General features: G+C 51.7%; 2 protein-coding genes across 2 annotated transcripts; one reads left to right on the forward strand and one right to left on the reverse strand.

The window, feature by feature from the left end:
* Nucleotides 1-3,132: 3,132 nt before the first annotated feature.
* Nucleotides 3,133-14,712, reverse strand: LOC122382891 (hemicentin-2-like). The gene is made up of 6 exons (XM_043368794.1): nt 14,484-14,712; nt 11,517-11,649; nt 10,017-10,193; nt 8,355-8,633; nt 5,499-6,365; nt 3,133-4,023 (listed from the first exon to the last, which is right to left on the reverse strand). Exons 1-6 carry the CDS (start codon nt 14,551-14,553, stop codon nt 3,489-3,491), a joined length of 2,061 nt encoding a protein of 686 aa, XP_043224729.1. The 5' UTR covers nt 14,554-14,712; the 3' UTR covers nt 3,133-3,488.
* A 2,788-nt stretch (nt 14,713-17,500) lies between these two features.
* LOC122382905 (adhesive plaque matrix protein-like) lies at nt 17,501-18,727 on the forward strand. Its single transcript, XM_043368820.1, has one exon. It carries the CDS (start codon nt 17,536-17,538, stop codon nt 18,577-18,579), a length of 1,044 nt encoding a protein of 347 aa, XP_043224755.1. The 5' UTR covers nt 17,501-17,535; the 3' UTR covers nt 18,580-18,727.
* The last annotated feature ends 2,904 nt before the right edge of the window (nt 18,728-21,631 follow it).

Genomic DNA, 21,631 nt, shown 5'->3' on the forward strand with positions numbered 1-21,631 from the left:
TGTATCCGGTATACAGGGGTCTACTCGTATGCGCATACCTACATGTATCTCCTTGACCGGGCATATGTAGAAGAAAACCGATAAGTCCGGCGAACTACGCTCCGTCGCACTGGCTTGTTCGCTGCCAGAAGGCGGTAGGCATCCCATAGATTTACCAGACAGAGGTAAGTACCTTATAGAGATTTGAACAAGTATGTGAGTTAACAACGTCGTTGGGTAGCTCAGTCTGTTTCAGCGGATGTCGTCACTCGTCACATCTCCCATCCCCTGTCACCATAATATGCAAGGTATTTGATGTTACTGCAGGGATTGGCGCTCTAGTTGCAAGTGTTTGCCAGTCACCAGACTCTGTGCAGAAGCAATTACACTGACATACAACTGGTCTTTAGCGTTTCGGTTCTCTGGCTTTCCCACAATGCTAGATCCCTGGTATTTTCTCCACTTGTTTCCGGCTCGTCAGGCCATGCCCTTCTCACATGGATTGTGAATACCGTTTTCTGCGTGGTCTCTCTTGAGGTTGGAGGTGGAGTGGTGACCTTCGGAAGCTGCTCGCTTCCAATCAGTGCCGCGCATGAAGCAACTTTCCCTTCCTGCGCGGTGCGGCCACGCATCAAGAACAATCGCCGCACTCTTCCGGCTGCCGCTGGTGCAGCCAGGCCCTCAGAGTCCCCAGTCTTTTGGCAGCAGTAGAATAGCTGCTTGTAGCGACGTCGGATTTCGGAGCATAGGAAGCCGAACATCCAGCCGTCTAGGATGAACATGACGCGTCGCAGTGCCATGGAGACCGCCTTGACCTTCTGCAGCAGCGGGCTGTCGACAAAGAAGGCCAGCACCGATGTGACGTCGTAGGGTACGAGGAAGACCACGTAGAGTCCGACGACGGTGAGGACGGCACGGTAGCTGCGGTACTTGTCGACGTGACGGGCGGCTGCTGCTCCCACCTGCCGCCGCTGGCGCTCGATGTCGCTGCGGTGCCGCGCCGCCTGCAGCGCCACCGCCGCGTTCAGCGCCAGCACCAGCAGGCAGAGCAGCAGGTCCACGGAGTCCAGCACCAGGAAGATGAGCGGCGGCACGTGTTCGACGCTGCAGGTGCCGCTGTCCGGCGCGCCGGCCAGCACGGCCGAGCAGAAGGCGGCGGCGCCGACGGCCGCCAACCACGGCGCCAGCAGCAGCGCCCGCCGCTGGCGCGGCGTCAGCAGCTGGAAGTAGCGCAGCCCGTGCATGACGGCCACGTACCGCTCCAGCGAGAGGCCGACCAGCGCCGCCATCGAGGCCAGCACCAGCGCCGGGATGAGCGCGAACAGCGCGCGGCAGACGGCCGGCGGCGCGCGCACGTCCAGCAGCTGCGGCCCGCCGGCGGCCGCCATCAGCAGGCCCATCAGCGTCTCGATGGCCGCGTGGTTGGCGATCGTCTGGTACATGGCGCGCGCGCGCAGACGCCGACAGGTGACGATGGCCAGCGCGGCCGGTGCAGAGTTGAGCGCCACCAGCAGACCGCCCACCACGCGCGCCCGGTTACTCATGACGCCTGACTCGGGAGGGGCTCGGGCGGAGGGAGACGAGCTTGGCGATCACGGCCCTATCCAGAGAGACGCGAGGCACGACTTCGGTAGTGCTCGAGCGGGCAGAGAACGACGGCGACCGTTAAACGACGGCATCTGTCTGACTGATGAATGCCAGTCACTGTCTCCAGCAGAACTAGGTATTGAAAATCCCGATCTCACCAACTGCCAGTCGGTTCATTGGAAGGCCTGCACCGTCCCACTATCGATGAGGCTATGCCGTCAGAACCTACCCTTTGAGCGATGCCAGGCTGGTAGACTTGTGAGCAGACCGGACTGTAGGGTGTCTGGGCGAGCGGAGGAAGCTGGGACGTATCTTTACGTCGGTGAGCTGTGTAAATTGTCTAAGCGGCGCAGTCCCTCGCCTGACGGAGGCTGGCAGCCAACTGAGTGGCACCTTGCGGCGACGGCACACCACACGTGACCGACGAGCCGAGTCGCAATGCGCAGCGAGTATTATTGTAAGAAAACGTGCGTCTACTATAGGGTCGTTAGTAGCTGAGAAGCAATTTGAGACCACTAAAGTGACTTCAAATAATTTGATGATGATGAAATGAAATGACACTTCAAATGATTCGTATTAACTGTTAACTCTCAATATATGTAGACGTCAAATTGCTTATATTTTCTATTAGGATTAATGCTCCCACATTTTTTACTCCACTCGATTGAGACGGGGTGCACTCAGCACGAGTCGAACGCCTGGCTCGCTCAGACTGCTACCGCAGCTGTCGGTTTGAGCTGATAGCTGGACGAATATTTATCGCATCCAAAGTCCAAACTAGTCGCTCGAATTCTTATCTTGAGAGTGAGACCATTAGCACTAGAGCACTTCATGGGCCGGATAAATCCGTTATCCACGGATAAATCCGCGGACCGGATAGGATTGGATTCTAAATTTGTTAAAAAAGAACGGATATGGGCGGGCCGGTTTGGGAATTGAAGGTTGAACCCGGATCAAAACGGATCAAAATTTTAACATTCAACATTGAAGTTAAAAATTAACCTAATGTGTTAAGCGGCAGCAGAGGTTTGATTAAAGTAATAGGCATCATTTTATGACACTCACTTGTCACAAGACTTGTCTTCAAGTGGATAATGTATGCAATGTATGCATGGTTTTTGGAACCATGATGGTCTATGAGATGTATGGCTGTCTGGTCCCTTAGATTGAATTTGTTAGTCCAGGTTTGGGTGAAACCAGTTATTGGTGAAACGGATTATTACGGATATTTTTTGGAAGTTTGGCTGCAATACGGGCCATGGGTGGGCCGGATTCTGATATTCAAAGAAAGGCGGATAATGGGCGGATCTGGATATGACTTGCCGGATATGGGCCGGGCCGGATCCTAAAAAGCCTATCCGTGAAGTGCTCTAATTAGCACACATGCATAGGTATTGCTTCATTGCTTTATTCGGTGGTTTCTTCAGCGCACCGCTTCACCTTATCAGATAATACCGCAAATCGGGACCAGCCCCCACGTCGGTGGACGTCTACCGCACTTTGACTAGGCGTTGGAACTTGGGAGGCTATTATTTGTCTATTATTCATCCAAAGTAAAGGTTTGACTTTTGCTTCATGGCTTTATTCAGTGTATTCTTCAGAATTTTGTTTCACTGAGACAACTGATAAAACTATAGGTAATGTCATCTTGCATTTCCCTGCAATGTAAAAACAAATATAGTGCCCGAGCTTTTTACATAACCAAACTGCATGAATTGCAAACGTCATCAATTCAATATCGCACCTTAATCTCGAAAGACATTCATGCTTCGAATAAAGGTGAATATTCATCGGATCGCGTCGCACTTTCAGTTGATTCAGATGGGCGCCGCGCTGACGCGGCACTCGGTGCTGCTCAGTGCTCACCCGTCTGAGGTCGGGTGGGCTCTCAGCCACCCGGTGTCGGCCGGCTGACCCGCCGCTCAGGTGGATGTGAACGGGTTCGGTATCTCCGGGGGACACCCGGTCCCCGGTCCCGGGATGCAGTCGGGTTTCAGCGCGGGCAGGGTGGGGCAGCCTGGAGGACGATATCTCGGCGGGGAGCCGGGATAGCTTGGCAGAGGACAGATTACGGGCAGCGGGGACGGCGGACCCGGCTGACGGCAGTGGGGTGGTGGCGACGGCGACCCGGGCGGGCCGACCGGCGGGCACGGCGGCAGCAGCGGGCAGTGTGACGGCGGCGGCAGCGGCGGCCGGCCGCGGGGCCCGGGCGGCGACGGCAGGCACTCGGGGCTGTAGACGACCAGACGGACCCAGGCGAGAGCGGCGCCCGCCTCGTTCTCGGCCCAGCAGCTGTAGAGGAGCGAGTGGTGCGGCTGGACGTCGGCCAGCGTGGCGGTGCTCCGGCCGGGCACCTCGACTACCCGGCTGAACCGCGACCGGTGCAGCCAGGTGATGTTGGGCGCCGGCGCGCCGTCCCCGAGGCACGTCAGCGCGATGTCCGTGCCCTTCTCGGCCCTGCGGAGACACGACACGCGGCACTTGTGATCAGTAGGCGCCTCAGGTTCAATGGCTCACAGCTCCATACCAAATAACTAACGATAGAAAATGAGCCTGTTATTTCAACGAGACCATTTTCCGAGATTCAATCTTCTAGCCTACAGAGAAGAGCGCCGAAACTCAAAAGCTAATGTATGTAGGAAATAAGAGACCAGCATCTCATATTAACTTAACCCTCGCCGGCACAGGGGTTGATGCACCCCCCCCCCTAAGGTTTTTCGCGAATAACTCGCGTAAAAAGCGGCCGATCGCGACGAAACTTTCAGTACCCTCGCATTGATCAATTTTACACGTTCCCTGAAAATTTCATGACCCTGACCCTAATGACCTTTGACCTGTGACCTCTTCTCCGTGACCATGTTTGGCCGAAATCGCGATTTGGCGTATGTCGGCTCGCATTAGCCGCGCGTTTGCAAGCTTTTCGTGGTTTCAAACGTTCAAACATGTGATTTGATGTTGCTCCCATACATTAGGGTGGGTGTCAAGGTCACCTGAAGGTCAGGTCAGGTCATTGACCTTTGGTGACCTCGGGTGACCTCAGTTCACTTTTTCGAGTTTTACATGTTTCTAGGCTAGTTTTTGGAGCTGAATTCGAATTTACCAACCATTTGAACATTTACGAAGTAGTTTTGGTGCCTTCGTAACATGTTACGAAGCTGTCAGAGGCGGTTGACACGTATTACGAATACCCGTCACAACCCCTACCGGTTGACCTGACCTGACCTGACCCGACCTGGTCTAAATGCTTAAAGACATCATCTCTGATCAAAACTAACACGATATTCATGATCAGCACCCCGGAAAACCACATAACAGCCACACTTTACGACTTTCTAACAGGCCCCGATTTGCCCGGTTTTCGGGTCATTGACCTGACCTGGAAGGTCACCCGATGACCTAGGACCCTAAAATTGGGTATCATCGGCTTTGTCTCGTGACGGGCAACACGCTCGTTTTTTCCGCGAAGCTCTAGCTCGATCAGGGGCCAAACGCGAGGGGGGGTCGTACCAAACCCCCCCCCCCCCTTGTGCCGTCGAAGGACGCAAAATGGCCTGTGCCGGCGAAGGTTAAGGGTTGCCGATATCTGGCTCAGTGTTTATACGGACGTTTTTGCCGCTCTGCTCATGTTAATGATTTATCATTATATTAATCTATCATCATATATGAACGTTTACTGCATGTTAATGCCTATAAGAAGCACATTGGTCTGTGCCGTGGCAATCAGAAGGAAAAGGCAAGTGTTTTTTTTTAACTTGTGAATCATCCCATTTTTGCTTATTAGGTATATTGGGCGCGTTAAAGATAAAGTGATAAAATTAGATTAAAAGCGATTGATTTAAACGTAGTATGACACCGAGTGGAATATGTAACTACCGTGGGTATTCGTATTAGCCCTGAAAAGTGCACCTTGCCACCGTTCGTCGCCGACTCACCACACCACTGACGACTGGTCGAACCGGATGGACGGCGGCCGGTACGTGGTAGAGGGCGCCGACGGGCCGGACGTCCAGGTCTCGCTGTCAGAGCCGGGGCCCGCCAGCTCGCTGTCGTCTATGGCTCCCGGAGGTAGGTTGCAGCCGCGCGGGAAGAATTTCGGCCGCGAGCCCGGCGGACCGCGCGGACCCCGGACGCAGAAGCGTTTGGGTGCGGGCGGCTGGCCGCTGGGCGGGCCCACCGGCCCGGGCGGTGAGACCGCCAGCACGCTGTCGTCTATGGCTCCCGGCGGCACGTCCAGCCGGCCGCCGTACTGGTCCAGCTCGCAGCCGATCGGGACGAACGTCGGGCCCCCGGGCGGACCCCGCCGGCACGGCGGACTGGGCGGTCGCGCCGGGTCGGGCGGGCAGCCGGGCGGCAGCGGCCGCGGCCGCGAGCCCGGCGGACCGGGCGGATCCGGGATGCAGGAGGGTCTGAGTGCGGGCGATCCGTGCGTGGGGACGCTGGGCGCACCGACCGACCGGACGGACGGCCCGGTCTCGTGGTGAGGGACGAAGCCCGGGGGGTCAACGATGGCACAGCCGGGCGGGAAGAATGTAGGCGGCTCGCCGGGCGCCCCCCTGGGCATCTGCACACAGGGGCCGCCTATACTCAGCCGAAGATGCGCCGTGACCACGCCGGCATGGTTCTCGGCGCGGCACGTATAGGTGCCTTCGTGGCCGAGCGTGACGTCCGCGATGCGGCCGGTCGCGCGGCCCCCCACGGCCCCCACAGTCGAAAATTGCGAAGGGTCCAGCCAGTCGACGCTCGGTGTGGGGTCGCCGGTGGCCGCGCAGGTCAGCTCGGTGGGCTGGCCCCAGTTCACCCTGCCGGGGTGGCGAGCTGGTCAGTCCGGCTCGAGCTCCCGCTCAAACTCACACACCTATACCCAAGGATACAGTTTATATCATTACCTTTAATAATGATTGATAATTCTATGATCGGCCTTAGAGAAGCACGGGAAATGCAGGCCAGTTGTAATACGGGTCAAAAGAATCAGCGGCTCTATAGTTGGAAAATAATCCAAGTATCCACCGGTTCTCACGACTGGTGAGTAAGTATGGAGTCTTAGTCATGTATAAAGCTAGCATGCGCATTGTGTAAGCAGTAAGCACGCATGACGGTAAGACATTTTAAAGGCATGAAAATCAAATGCATTTCACCTACCTACTGGCATAACGTTTATACCGAACTAGATCTCATTTAATATCACGCCACATTAGATGTCTGCAAATACTAAATATGCATCTGTCGCTAATTTTCTCTGAAATTAAACCTTATGAGCGGTGACATTGTTCGATAATGGCTGTGTTAAGATCGCCGTTAAAGTAGGTAATTTGTTAAAATCAATTCATTTATACCTAGATAGGAACGGATGTAGAGTAGAACACCTGTGATTTAAATTAAGTACCTACTTAACTATATACATACACGACCATTACAAATATTGACTATTACAAATATTACTATTGACGGCTATTACAAATGTATCACAAATTGGCTAAATCTCATCTCAGTGGGATGTTAACCCTAGAACGCCTAGGGGTGGGGGTTGTATCAACCCCCCCCCTGAGGTTTTTTTTCGAAGTGCACGCTAAACGGCTTGTCGTAGCGGGCTGAAATTTTCAATACCCTCTGGGGCAACCTTTGCGCATCTTTTGCCGAAAAAATTGATCGGGTCATGTCAGGTCACGGAGTTATGACGTCATAAGAGGTACAGCCTCCGGCCGACAGTTACCAAACGTGTGCGCCGAATCCCTAGGTTTTCTGCCGGTGATACCCACATTGTTTGATGGATCATGATGAAACTTCCCATGCATGTTGGGGCAAGCATTGGCTATCGTGTGGTGCAAGAAAATTGACCGGGTCAGGTCAGGTCACGGAGTTATGACGTCATAAGAGGTACAGCCTCCGGCCGGATTTTCACGAAGTGTGTACCGAGTCCCGAGGTTTTCTGCTGATGCTATCCACATTGCAGTGGATATCCACATATCTTTTCTGAGTCGTTACCTACAGTATTTATAGCGGAGCAGTGGTCAACAGCCGACGAATCGGGACAAACACCGGAGGGTGATGTGACACCATATCACTCATCAGCAATAGGCCTCTTACTTTTATAGGGTAAATACACCAAAAACACCATATATGATGCAGAATTGAGTGGGAATACGTTGTTGAAGGTTTGAAGTTAATATCTCTCACCGTTTTGCCGCAATCGTTGCGCAAAGTTGAAAAAGTTTGATTTTTTTCGGAAAATTTGACCTTTGACCGGTCATAAGTAGGTCAAATGTTGACCCAGGACCAAAAAATATACCACCAATCGCGAGATCTCGTTGAGAGCAATCCGTTGGTTTTTTCCGCTAAGCTCTACGACCTTCCGTTTCGAAATGCCAGGGGGGTCGTAACACCCCCCCCCCTGGTCGTTCGTGTTATGAGAAATGGCCTGGTCGTGCGAGGGTTAATATATATATATATATATATATATATATATATATATATATATATATATATATATATATATATATATATATATATATATATATATATATATATATATATATATATATATATATATATATATACTTTTATCATAGAGAATTGCGAGCTATGCCTACCTAGTACCTAGGTAAGTAGGCATCTTTGCACTGTAGACCCGATGGAAACTAAGCCTCTACAGAATGATAAAGGAAGAACTAACCATGACCATGAGACATTGAATCATCACAATTTACAAGAACGTTAGGTATGATGCATTTGAAGCTCTCCGCTCCAGCCCGGGCCGGTGCTGCGATTGGGATCCCGAGATGGACACTCACTCCAGTTCGCCGCCGTCGGGCGGGCGGATGGTGGGCGGCGTGCCGTGTCGGGCCGGCACCACCACCAGCCGCACGCTCTGCTCCAGCCACACGGCGCCGCTGACGAGGCGACAGGTGAGCCGGCCCGCGTCGGCGGCCGTCACCCGCTCGAACACGCCCGTGGCGCGGCCCGGCACCGCCTTCAGGGCGGAGAACGCGGCGTCACCGCTCCACTGGACGGCCACGGTCGGCTCGCCGACTGCTGAGCAGGTCAGCTCCAGCCGCTGCCCCTCCGGCACACTGCCGGGTAGGTACAGGCGGGTCAGGGTGCGACGGAGGGCCGCACAGGAGGCGGCACGGGGCCCGCAACTGTCCCGCATAGTGTCACACATCAAGGTGGGTCAAACATTCACCCATTGTTTCAATGTGTCAGGTACAGTCACTCTTGAAAGCACCGCGCATCGATGCCGTGGATCCACCGAGCCCGACCGAGGAAGGGCTGCTAAATTTGAGTGTCACCGAACCAATTGACCTGGGGATGGATAAGGATGTCGATTGGTTCGGTGAATCACGAATTTAACAGCCCTTCCTCGGTCGGGTTTGATGGATCCACGGCACCGATGCGCAATACTTTCTTAAGAGACTGTACAGTCTGTCTTAGTACCACGCAAAGTGACGGTGGATCCATCAAGCCTGGCCGATGAAGGACTGCTAAATTTAAGTCACCGAAGCAATGGACATCCTCGTCCATTCCCCAGGTCAATTGTTTCGGTGACTTTCAAATTATAGCAGGCCCTTCCTCGGTCAAGCTTGATGGATCCACCGTTACTTTGCGCGGTACTTTTAAGACGGTGGATCCATCAAGCCTGACTGAGGTCGGGCCTGCTATAATTTGAAAGTCACCGAACCAATTGACCTAGGGAATGGACGAGGATGTGAATTGCTTCGGTGACTCAAATTTAGTAGGCCCTTCCTCGGTCAAGCTTGATGGATCCACCGTTACTTTGCGCGGTACTTTTAAGACAGACTGTAGGTACAGCGTGCATCATACAGTGTGCAGTGTGCAGCATCCTGGATAGTCTAGTAGGTATAAAATGTCCGATTTCCAGCACTTCCAGTCCAAATTCCAGCACAAAATGCAATCATATGTTTTGTGTTCAGTGTGGCTCCCAGAATTTAGCATCCAGCAGTCAGTGACTCAGTATCATGCATCCGGTATCTTGTTTCCAGAATACTATTTTCAAAACCAAGTATCCAGTGCACCCAGTACCCTGTACCTAAGCATCCCGTAAACCCAATATTCTGTATCCTGTATTCAGTATCCAGTGTATCCCGTATCCAGTGTATTCCGTATCCAATGTATCCCGTATCCAGTGTATCCCATATCCTGTGTATCTACCCCGTATCCAGTGTATCCCGTATCCAGTGGAGATGTATCCAGTGTATCCCGCATCCAGTGTATCCCGTATCCAGTGTATTCCATATCCAGTGTATCCCGCATCCAGCATATCCTGTATTCAGTGTATCCAGTATCCAGTGGAGCTGTATCCAGTGTATCCAGTATCCAGTGTATCCTGTGTCCGGTGTATCCCGTATCCAGTGGAGCTGTATCCAGTATATCCTGTATCTAGTGTATCCCGTATCCAGTGGAGCTGTATCCGCCGTCTGGCCGAGCGGTCTCACCGATGAACCGCAGGACTGGTGAGCCGGATGAGGGGCTGTCCCCGGCCACTGTCCACGTCCACCGCCGTGTCCACATACACCTGCGGTGGCGTGGACACGTCCACCTGGTGGCCCGCGTAGCCGTAGTCCACACATAGCTCCAGGGCCTTGTACGGTCCGCCGGTGACGCGGCTCGAGCTGACAAACAGCGGGCACGGTGGTCGGTGGGGCACGGCAGGCAGGGCACGCAGCGGTTGGTGGTGGTAGGGAGGGGGGGGGGGCACGGCAGGCAGGGCACAGCGCGGCGGTCGGTGGGGGAGGGGGAGGGGCACGGCAGGCAGGGTACCGGTCCGCGGCGCAGCGGTCGGTGGTGGTGGGGAGGGGGGGGGGCACAGCAGGCAGGGTACGGCACAGCGGTCGGGGGGGGGGGGGGTGAGGCAGAGCCCAGCAGTCGGAGCGAAGTCCGCCAGTCGAGTAAGAATGAAGCCTGCATAGTGGCTTAGCTTATCTACTGAACTGATGTCAAGGAACGAGTTCATGACGACGATGCTGGGGACTAGATGGTCACATCTACGCACGAGTTTCATAAACAAAGTCGTTTCTTCACCGAAAAGCAATGGCATTGAAAACAAATCAGAACATAACTTTTTTCAAATTTTCACATTTCGAAGTGCAAATTTTCATCATTGTGTAAGTTTTTATGGCAGGGGTCGCCAGTCCAGCGCAGTTTGAGACTATCCTGGGCGCGCCCCTGCCTCGCCTGCGGGCACAATCTCGGACCGAGCGGGACACTGGATCCAGATCCCAGTGTCCGTTCGACAGGTGGGGATGTCGGCCAGGGTCGCGGGACGACGGGAGAGAGCGAGGGAGGAGACAGGGGCACTCCCCTCCCGGCGCGGGGAGTTATGCTGGACCGCAGGGCGCGGCGCCTCATAGAGCTGCAGACTTGTCTATTGGCCCGACCAAAAGGGTGACTGTTAGAGAAAGGTGGCCTAAGTTTCCTACCCAGCGTTGAGTAACTGAACTAGCTGTAGTAAGAGTTTGATGGAATTTTAAACACATTTCTTTAGGCATTAAAATGAAAATCGTACGTAAAGAATAAGATCCATCTTCAATAAATAAAATACCTACTACTTATTTGCATTCAACCATTTGAAGCTTCACCGATGCTGAAAGTTTTCAAGTTTCGCACGAGCATAGGTAATGTCAGCAATCAACATTTAGGGGCATGGGCACACACACACAATGTCCACAATGAGCATTGAGCACAAGTGAGGTCTTCAGTTTCCATACATTACAAAGCTTAGCGTAGAAACTTTAAACGGTCCTCAGTAAACCTTGCGGTCACGGGCAATAAACTGGTCCCATTGTTAGCAAAAGTGACTGATGAAGAACGTGATACATTTCCATAGGCTCCATCGTACTTCCATCAAACTTCAAGCATAGTTGCATTCTCGAATCGTTAGTTTCATTTCAGGTATGGAGGCATTCTAAGCCCCAAATCTAACCCCATCAGCTTACATCAGTCGCCCGGCGTGGCCGTCCAGAGCCGTGGCCGGGGAGGTGTACACAATCTCGGTCTCCATCCGGGTACCGACGGCTAGCCGGGCAGACTTCTGCTGACACCTGTCGTCGAAACGGTCCCACCGAATCCCTGTCGGAGCGACAAGGTGCTGTGACCGACACACGGTCCCACCAGACTGAACGACACACGGTCCCACCGGACCCCTGTCGGAGCGACACACGGTCTTACTAGACTGTGAGAGACACACGGTCCCACCGGACTGAACGGCATACGGTCCCATTGGACCCCTGTCGGAGCGACACACGGTCCTACCCTACCAGACTGTGAGAGACACACGGTCCCAGCGGACCCCTGTCGGAGCGACTCACGGTCCTGCACCAGTCCCCTGTCGGACACAACACTGTGACGTACTATGACGCAGATGTGACGTAATACAAATAACGATTTGATCTGTCAGACATTACTAGAGCCTAATAAATTTGCAAGACTGGAATTGGACATTAGAAATAAGAGCTCATCTGTAGCAGCCTTCAGCCGTATATAGTTACTGTCACATTACCCGGTCTTAATCTAATGACACAGCTTGTTCCAGAGCAGGCTATCATTGCAAGATCACAATGTGTAGGTATTAAACAATACTAAAAGGGAGATAACGGCCCTGTCCAATTGTCCATGGAAGTACTGGACAATTCTTTCTCAGCTGTTATGTACCTATATTGTATTAAGCCAATGACTTCGATCGACTTTATTGTATGACTCCTTAGGTCCAGTAGATAGTTTTCACGGCTCACGCAGTCAGCGGTGTTTCCCAGCTACTCGAGTGTCCCCGCAGGCTAGTAACACGTCGTAACCCCGCCAGGCAGCCGTGCTGGCGCAACCGCGCCGCTCCGCCCACACTGGAGGGGGTAGTAATCTCTGCGTTAACGAAGCGCCGATTCCGTGTATCCGGGCCGATTTCAGTCGCGGTGAAGGACGTGACCTTGATTTATATTTTCTCTCACAACTGCCCTCAGGAGTAGCCACGTCTCCAATCTGGCTACTTCGTAGACATGGGCGTAGGAATGGCTGGAACATTGTGGGTGCATGTGTGCAGAAATCCAGCCATGGCCGGTGAAGCCGGGGGGGAGGGGGTAGGGAGCGGCACCCGAGCGGAGGCTCCTTGTGAGCTTTGAGGGTGTACCATGTCGAAAAGTTACCTACCGATGATAAGTGTATTTAGAAGCGTTGATAATGTCAATATTGACTACCGCAAAAAGTACCTAAATGCGGCTAACTTTGCCATTTTCGAAGATAGGTATCGGGTTAAAACTTTTGACAGTGGGTCATCGGTATGTGTTCAATCACATGTGTTCCGTTGCTTCCTTTTTTACTTGAGCGCAAATGTAAGTTTTGAAGACCATCACAGTAGCAAACGCTTCTAAAGGTGGAAAGTGGGCAAAATATCCTGAATTTGTTTTGCTGCATGGGAAGAAGTGTTGATGAGAAAAGGGGTTTTTGTTCCAGATTATTGTGGGTGCAGAATACATTGTCTGCACCCACTGGAGAATTATTGTGGGTGCAACTGCACCCACTGCACCCATGGTTCCTACGCTTATGTTCGTACTTCGTAGAGATGAACGCAGCCCATGACTTTCATGGCTATCGCTGCGCTTGGCAGGGTTCACTCAGGGACGTGTTTTGGAATGCCAATGCGGCAGCAATGCTTTATCAGGTCAATGAAGTCGTATGTTGCTTTTATCTCAGGTCAAGGAGGGACTTTTCGTTGGCTTAACATTTAAAAGGATAGTGTGCTCTTTACAATATCCAATAGGTATTCAGCCGTCCTTTTTATATTTGGTGCTTCGAAAATCATCAGATCACAGCCTGTCGTACCTAATTTAGAATAAGAAGGCAACGCCACTACATAGCGGTTATAGTTGTAATACAACTAACCGCTAGAGTGAGTGCGGTAAGCAGCTAATAGCTTCTCCTGAGGCATCATCAAAATATAAAACCGACATTTGAATGAGGCACAACGTATGTATGTATGTATGTATGTATTGACACCAAAAGCCTTCCACATATGGCGTGGCGATTACAACGCTTAGAAGAATACCTACTGCAAAAAGATGACGAACCATTTCTATGTCAATTGATATAACAAAACAACATTTCAACGCCAAGCCAAACAGATAGTGTGTGCCTGTATGTCAGAGCTCTTAAATTTAACCAGTTATCTGTGCTCGATGCTCTGCAGTCAGCATTATCGCTGTCGAGTGCCGACCTCGCCATCCTGCAGCCCGGTCCCGCGACCCCGGTGTGTCTGGACTCGGCTCCGAGGCAGGCGAGACGACACAAATGATGGTGAGGTGGCTGACCCCAAGATTACTTTGCTGACCATAGCGGCGACAATCATCCGCAGCACTTACCCGGGCGGACATCAATTCAGATAGAGAGAAAGACAGACAGAGAGGAGAGAGAGAGGGAGAAAGAGAGAGAGAGAGGAGAGAGGAGAGAGAGGAGGGAGGAGAGAGAGAGAGTGAAAGAGAGAAAGAGGAGCGAGAGAGAGAGGAGGGAGGAGAGAGAGTGAGGGAGAGAAAGAGGAGGGAGAGAGAGAGAGAAAGGAAGAGAAGGGGAGAGAGAGGAAAGAGAGAAATAGAGAGGGGGAGGGAGGGTGGGAGAGAGAGAGAGAGGAGAGAAGAGATAGAGGAGGGAGGAGAGAGAGTGAAAGAGAGAAAGAGGAGGGAGAGAGAGAGAGAGGGGGGGTCAGGTCAGGTCAGATTCGTGCGTCCACAGCGCACCCCACATAGTCCGACATCACAGCTGTGGCAATCGCACCCCAATGGGAAAGACACGCTAATGCAAGTCGCGCAACTGGCCGTCCCATTTTCCGGTCAGCCGCAGGGAGCCACAACAGCGGTCTGCGGTACACCTACGGCCGCCCCGCGGTCCACCCGGCCCAGGCCACAGAATTTAACACTTACAGGCATCTGAAGACTGCACCACGACGAGCGTAAGTGTTAGCACCAGCTGCACCACCGGCACCGGTGCCATGGTGACAATCTGCCTGCCCGGCGGCTGGCGCTGGATGTACTGTAGTGTCTGCCGGTCACCGCCGGTCGCTAAATACTGGTGACCTCCGGCTCCTGGAGCTCCACCAGTCACACTGGCGGTGTCGGCGCCGGTTCCGACCGGCACGGCTCCACGAGCTGTTCTGAATAACAGCCTGGTCATCCAATACCAGCAACGACTTGTCCGGATAGGTCAGTTTATGCCGAAAACAAGGTGTATATCCATATGGTTAAACACATCGATAATGTCTGCCGCCAGTGGCTGGAATGTGTCCAGAGTGGGTTGTGCATCCGTTCGGCTGCATTCTTCACCGGTCAGCCAGACGGCAAGAGCGTAGCCTGCTTCGTGTCAGCATTCAGATAAACACTGACAGGTCAACTGGCTAGGACGTTGAGTGATGCAAAGCTGGAAATTGCACCAAATTGCCTCACTCAGTGCAAGGGCCATTATATTTATACATATATTTATGCATATGTTCAATACATCCATGGTCATATCAGTGTCTAACCTTAGCTCGCGTTTTTGGCCACAGCCGCCAGGTTTTTGCGTATATAAAAAACGTCGGTGCGCACCGCCGCAAACTCACTGCGGTTAATGATGCATCGGTTTTGCATCATGTGTGAAAGCCCTATCCCAGGGCTAATAAGGTCAGGTCACCAAGTTATAAGTGACCATGTCTCCAAAACAACTTTGTTATTCTGTCATTTATACAGCTTTTCTCCTAGAAGTTTGACAGTCGGTGTATTGCATGAGGGAAGCAATATTTAGAATTTGTTTATCTCATCATTTCGATATCGGTGACCTAGGATCAGGCCAATTTTGCTAACTCTATTACATGTAAGGAGACAATTGAACTGATCTTCTTTTGGACGGAACGCTCTCAAACATCGGGATGCATACGTGACACACTCAGTCGGAATATTGCACCTATGACCCCTCTTTATATTCCTGAGGTCAGCTCAGGTCATACCACGTCCACAGCGACTTTTTGACAACAACTTTATATAGAAGCATGTTAGAGCGATGACAACACCTTGGATGTGTTCAGCTCAATTATAAGAATCGCTTGACAGCATGTCTTTTCCGTGACCTTGACCTGAGGTCAAATTTTTAAGTTGACCTTTTTAGCCCAACTTATAGTTCATTCGACGTGTCTCAATGAGAAAAACGCGATGCCGGTAAAACCAACGTAATACGAGTGTGATGACAGATGTTTTTGTATAAAAACGTGTTCCGCAAAAAAACGTCAAATTTTGCAGTTTTCGTCCTTGGTATGGCTACACCTCTGACCATAGGTGAAATCTGAGGGCATCGTTTAGAAAGAGCGTGAAAAGTGGCTATCCGACGCGCTTCTTGGCGGCACTGTAGCTCTAACTGTTCCCGTGTTACGCGCCGATTTGTTGAAAATTGTCGAACTAGACGAACTTGGAGTTTAATGAGGCTTGGTGACCTGACCTTTGACCTCACCTAAAAAATGGCCCAAGTAGCTTCGCCTTTATTTTCGACACGTTTTCGATGCCACCTACCGGGCGGTGTTTCACGGCACGCTGCTACCACGCTGCTATCGCATTTCGCGACCTGACGTCACACTTGTAGCAGTGTTGGAGCAATGGGCTTGTTGATGTCTCCAATGGTACCTAACTCAATTTTGACGCGTGTGATAGCAGCGTGCTGCTATCATCGGTGAAACACCACCCCGGTGGCATATCACTACGTGACCCTGCAGCCGAGTTAGAATGAATTGTTCAAACACCTCTGCCGCAGCAGGACGTGGAAATAGAGGAGCCCCAGCGGGAGTGGCTTAACCCTCGCCCGTATTGGTGTTTTTCCAGCCGCGAACGTATAAGGGGGGTCCGTTGGACCCCCCCCCCCTTGCCGTTTCGCCCCTGATCGAGCTAGAGCTTCGCGGAAAAAACGAGCGTGTTGCTCGTGACGACAGGAAGCCGATGATACCCAATTTTAAGGTCCTAGGTCATTGGTTGACCTTGCAGGTCAGGTCAATGACCCCAAAGGCGGGAAAATCGGGACCTGTTAGAACGTCGTAAAGTGTGGCTGCGATGGGGTTTTTCGGGGTGCTGATCACGAATATCGTGTTAGTTTTGATCACAGATGATGTCTTCATGTATTTAGGCCAGGTCGGGTCAGTTCAGGTCAGGTCAACCAGTAAGGGTATTCGTAGTAGGTGGCAACCGCCTCTGACAGCTTCGTAACATGTTACGAAGGCACCAAAACTACTTCGTAAATGTTCATATGGCTGCTAAATTCGAATTTAGCTCCAAAAACTGGCCTAGAAACATGTAAAACTCGAAAAAGTGAACCGAGGTCATCAAAGGTCAATGATCTGACCTGACCTTCAGGTGACCTTGACACCCACCCTTATGCATGGGGGCAACATCATATCACATGTTTGAACGCTTGAAACCACGAAAAGACTGCAAACGCGTGCTAATGCGAGCCGACATACGCCGAATCGCGATTCCAGCCAAACATGGTCTCGAAAAGTAGGTCACAGGTCAAAGATCATTTGGGTCAGGGTCATGAAATTTTCAGGGTAGGTGTGAAATTGATGAACGCGAATGTACTGAAAGTTTCGTCGCGATCGGCCGCTTTTTACGCGAGTTATTCGCGAAAAACCATGGGGGGGTCCGTTCGACCCCCCCCCTATACGGGCGAGGGTTAATAAAGGCCGAATCATCTACTAACGGCATGAAAACATTTGCACTTGACTGATGCCCTCAGATATAGGGGTTTTGGAGTTCTTGAAATCAACCCGAATTACATCCGTCGCGTGGCACTGGAACATAACCCCGTTGTGCAATATTTCGCCGGGCGCTCCCCGGGAACGACCTTGTGGGCCCGAGCTCCACGCTCTGGCCACTATAAAAGCGAAAGTGTGGACCGCTTCTCCATCAGTACCCCACCTGGCCATCTCAACAAGCGCACCACCTCTGGACCACTACCAAAATGAGGGCCTTCATTGTCGCCGCCCTTCTGGCCGTCGCTGCCGCCGACAAGCTGCCTGCTGCCTACAGGGCTCCTGCTGCCTACAGAGCTCCGGTTGCCTACGGGGCCCCTGCTACCTACAAGGCCCCGACTTCCTACGAGGCCCCTGCTAGGTACGAGGCCCCGGCTACATACGAGGCTCCTGCTACCTACCAGGCTCCTGCTAAGTACGAGGCCCCAGCTAGGTACGAGGCCCCCGCTAAGTACGAGGGCCCTGCTAAGTACGAGGCCCCCGCTACCTACGAGGCCCCGGCCAAGTACGAGGCTCCGGCTGCCTACGAGGCCCCGGCTAAGTACGAAGCCCCTGCAACCTACGAGGCCCCTGCTAAGTACGAGGCTCCGGCTACATACGAGGCCCCGGCTACCTACGAGGCCCCTGCTACGTACGAGGCTCCTGCTAAGTACGAGGCCCCTGCTGCCTACGAGGCCCCTGCTACCTACGAGGCTCCTGCTACCTACGAGGCCCCTGCTAAGTACGAGGCCCCTGCTACCTACAAGGCCCCGACTGCCTACGAGGCCCCTGCGAAGTACGAGGCCCCGGCTACCTACGAGGCCACTGCTAAGTACGAGGCCCCTGCTAAGTACGAGGCCCCTGCGAAGTACGAGGCCCCGGCTGCCTATAAGGCCCCGGCTGCCTACAAGGCCCCGGCTGCATACAAGGAGCCCGAGTACGAGCCGTCCCCGTACGCGTTCGACTACTCTGTCAGCGACTACGAGACGGGCTCCAAGTTTGCCGCCAATGAGAACAGCGACGGCAAGCAGACGTCCGGCTACTACACGGTGGCTCTGCCCGACGGCCGCATCCAGACGGTCAAGTACACCGTCGACGACTACGCCGGCTACAACGCCGAGGTCACGTACGAGGGCGAGGCCCAGTACCCGGAGGAGCCCGTCTACAAGGCCGCTCCGGCTCCGGCTCCCGTCTACAAGGCTGCTCCCGTCTACAAGGAGCCTGAGCAGGAGCCCGTCTACGCCTACCGCCCCGTCCAAAAGTATAACAACTAGTGGTGCTTTCTTATCAGTTACAATATTTGCATGATGCGTATTAAGTGTTTGGAGGACGTTGTGTCATTTTCTGATCTAATGGTCCGCTGAAGCAGTGATATGTGATATTTATTGTTTTCTTGTCCGTGTGTACTTACGTAATATACTCAAATGCATGTATTTTTAGTTTACGTCAAGGTCGAGTAAAGATATAGCCAAGAAAAGACACGAGAGCAATGTCGAATGAGTTTGGCTATTTTACGTCAAAGCAGATGTAAAGAGTGTCGGGTAATTTGCGGCTCCCTACATTTTAGCCGTTTTCACGGCGGCTATCCGGTACGGCCTCGTGTCGGAATAGCTATAAGCGACAAAACAGCTAGTGTCATTTGAGCTAGTACGTTTGAGCTAGTGCTACAAAAGAGCTAGTGATGTAAAAGCTAATGTTAAAATAGCTAGTAACTTATAAGAGCTAGTCCCAAGGAGAGCTAGTGGTGCAAAGAACTTTGAAGATACCTATTACAATTACTTTGAAGATATCTACATTGGGAGGCAGGGACGGAGGGGGCAAAGGAGAGCACAACAATTTCGGAAAAGACATGTGGAATGTCAGGATTCGCACCGACGAGGCAATGTCGAGGAGCAACAACAAATTTGAAGGGTGGCACAGGGCAATCCAAGGAATGGTGGACTCGCCACACCCGTTACTTTGGCGTTGTCTAGCCGCATGATTCAAAAAGAAGAAGCGCTGCAAGCTGCCAAACTTTGCAAACTCAAAGCAGGAAACGAAGTTCAAAAACAAGACAAAAATTATGCCGATATAAATAAACGAGTTAACCCTCGCCCGCACATGGGGGGGGGGGTGGTTGCCACCCCCCCCCCCCAGGTAGTCTTTCTGCTCTGCACTCAACATTTTTAGTGCTAGAACGCTGATTTTTCGTATAGCTGCTCCTCTATCCTTTCTTGATGTCCACTGAAAATTTCAAGTTTCTGTGATTTTTGGTTTCGGAGATATGACCTTGTTTTTCAGGTCATGTCATGACCCAAATGGCCAATTCTCAACATCTTGCGTTTGCCATGGGTCTTGCGAGCTTTTGACACCCTGATTTCGGCCTTTTTTGCCAGTATTACCTCCCACCTATCATGGAACATGTTGTTCGACGAGGTACAGGGGTCAAGGTCAGGGTCAAGGTCAACCTAGGTCATCTAAGATAATTGCGTTTTAGGCAAGCTGAATTTACTTTTTTTGATTTTTTTTGACTGCATTTTTGGTAAAAGCTTCTCAGAGCATGATTTCATGTAATATGGACCCAAAAACAATCGGTGCACACATCAGTATGCACACAGACACACACAGACATACAAACACATATAATTGACCTTGACCTAACTTGACCTGAAATGACCTCAGCCGCAAAATTCTGGTCGGGTAGTGTGACAAAGAGGTTCTAGCTGGCCTGGCACCAGAAAACAGCATCGTCATCGGTATTTGTTAAGCAGCGCACTTGATATCCAACGGTGACCCAAAACAGCAACATTTTTTAGTTTGACCTGACCTGGAAGGTCAATGACTGACCTGAGAAGGTAAAACTGGGTATCATTGGATTCGTCTCTTCCCAAAGAATCTTTTTGGTCTTTACCGCTAAGCTCTATCTCCAACAGGAACGAAATGGCGCGGGGGGGGGTGGCAACCACCCCCCCCCCCCATGTGCGTTCTAGGATGGGAAAATGGCATGTGCGGGCGAGGGTTAAGGTCCTCATTCGCCGTCTCACAGAAGACATCATAGACATGCAGGAGTTTCTTCGCGGAGTTGGATACGACATTTCGATGAACGTTTGAGAATAAAATCTGAGTCGTATGCTTCTGTCTTTTTCAATATTACGACCTTTTTAGTGACCGATCTGATCTGAACTGAACTTTGCTTATAAAATCCCGAAGAGGTACGGCGTGAGCCGATCTACCTAGCCCTCTACAACAATTGTCATTTTGCTCCTAGCTGTTTTGTGGGACTAGTTACAATCGCACTAGCTATTTTGTGGCACTAGCCCAAATGAGCTAGCTCTTTTGTGGCTAGCTCATTCGTATGGGAATCATCCGGTACACATTTGGTCATCATATTTCATGCAGATTTGGTTCAGATAAAATCAGGTTCACTGTGTTTCTTAGTACAGGGTGTCCCAGAAGTCTTGAAGCTTTTTTATTTTTGTCGTGTGACCTTGTTATGCCACTGATTAAGGCAAATGACGCCTCAAACGAAAGAGAATGAACTGAAGTTTTGTATTTTCATGCCTAGAGCACCACCAAAGTCAGGTGGCCCCCGTTGTGAGTCGCACAAGATTGAGCACGAGAGATCACGTTCTTCGCTGCCGCCAAGATCTCCCGGTTTGCGAAACACCGGTGTCGCCATGCCCGTTTCTGGTCAGCTTCAGAGCCTTAATTCATGAAGCGAGCCAGGAAACAGAGCATTGGATCTCCGAGAAAGCATTAGCAACATAATGATTTACTGATCAGAAAGTCTCCTGACATGTTTGCACGCATCCATTACGAAAATAAGGCTCAGCTGCTTGAGCGCGCTAAGCAACAGCCCGTTGTAATCCTTTGATTCATCGCATTATTATGGTGCTAAAACAAATATCACCCCGTCGCAAATATATGTCGCTAATATTATGTCGCTCGCTTCAGGGAATAAGACTCTGAAGCTGACAAGAAACGGGCATGGCGACACCGGTGTTTCGCAAACCAAGAGATCTTGGCGGCAGCGAAAGACGTGATCTCTCGCGCTCGTTCTTGTACGACTCACAACGGGGGCCACCTGACTAAAGTGGTGCTCTACGCATGAAAATACAAAATTTCAGTTCATTCTCTTTCGTTTGAGGCATGATTCGCCTTAATCGGTGGCATAGCAAGGTCACACGACAAAAATAAAAAAGCTTCAAGACTTCTGGGACCTGCTTAATTTTTCAAATTATCAGACATAGTATTTTCGATCAGAACACTGAATGGAATTCATGATATAAAGATTTTCGGTGTAAAACAGATTTGGTGCAGATTTGGTCAAAGCTGGTGCATTCGCCA

The sequence above is a fragment of the Amphibalanus amphitrite genome, unplaced genomic scaffold, assembly GCF_019059575.1.
Source record: "Amphibalanus amphitrite isolate SeventyFive unplaced genomic scaffold, NRLGWU_Aamphi_draft 000012F_arrow, whole genome shotgun sequence".
NCBI lineage: Eukaryota > Metazoa > Arthropoda > Thecostraca > Balanomorpha > Balanidae > Amphibalanus > Amphibalanus amphitrite.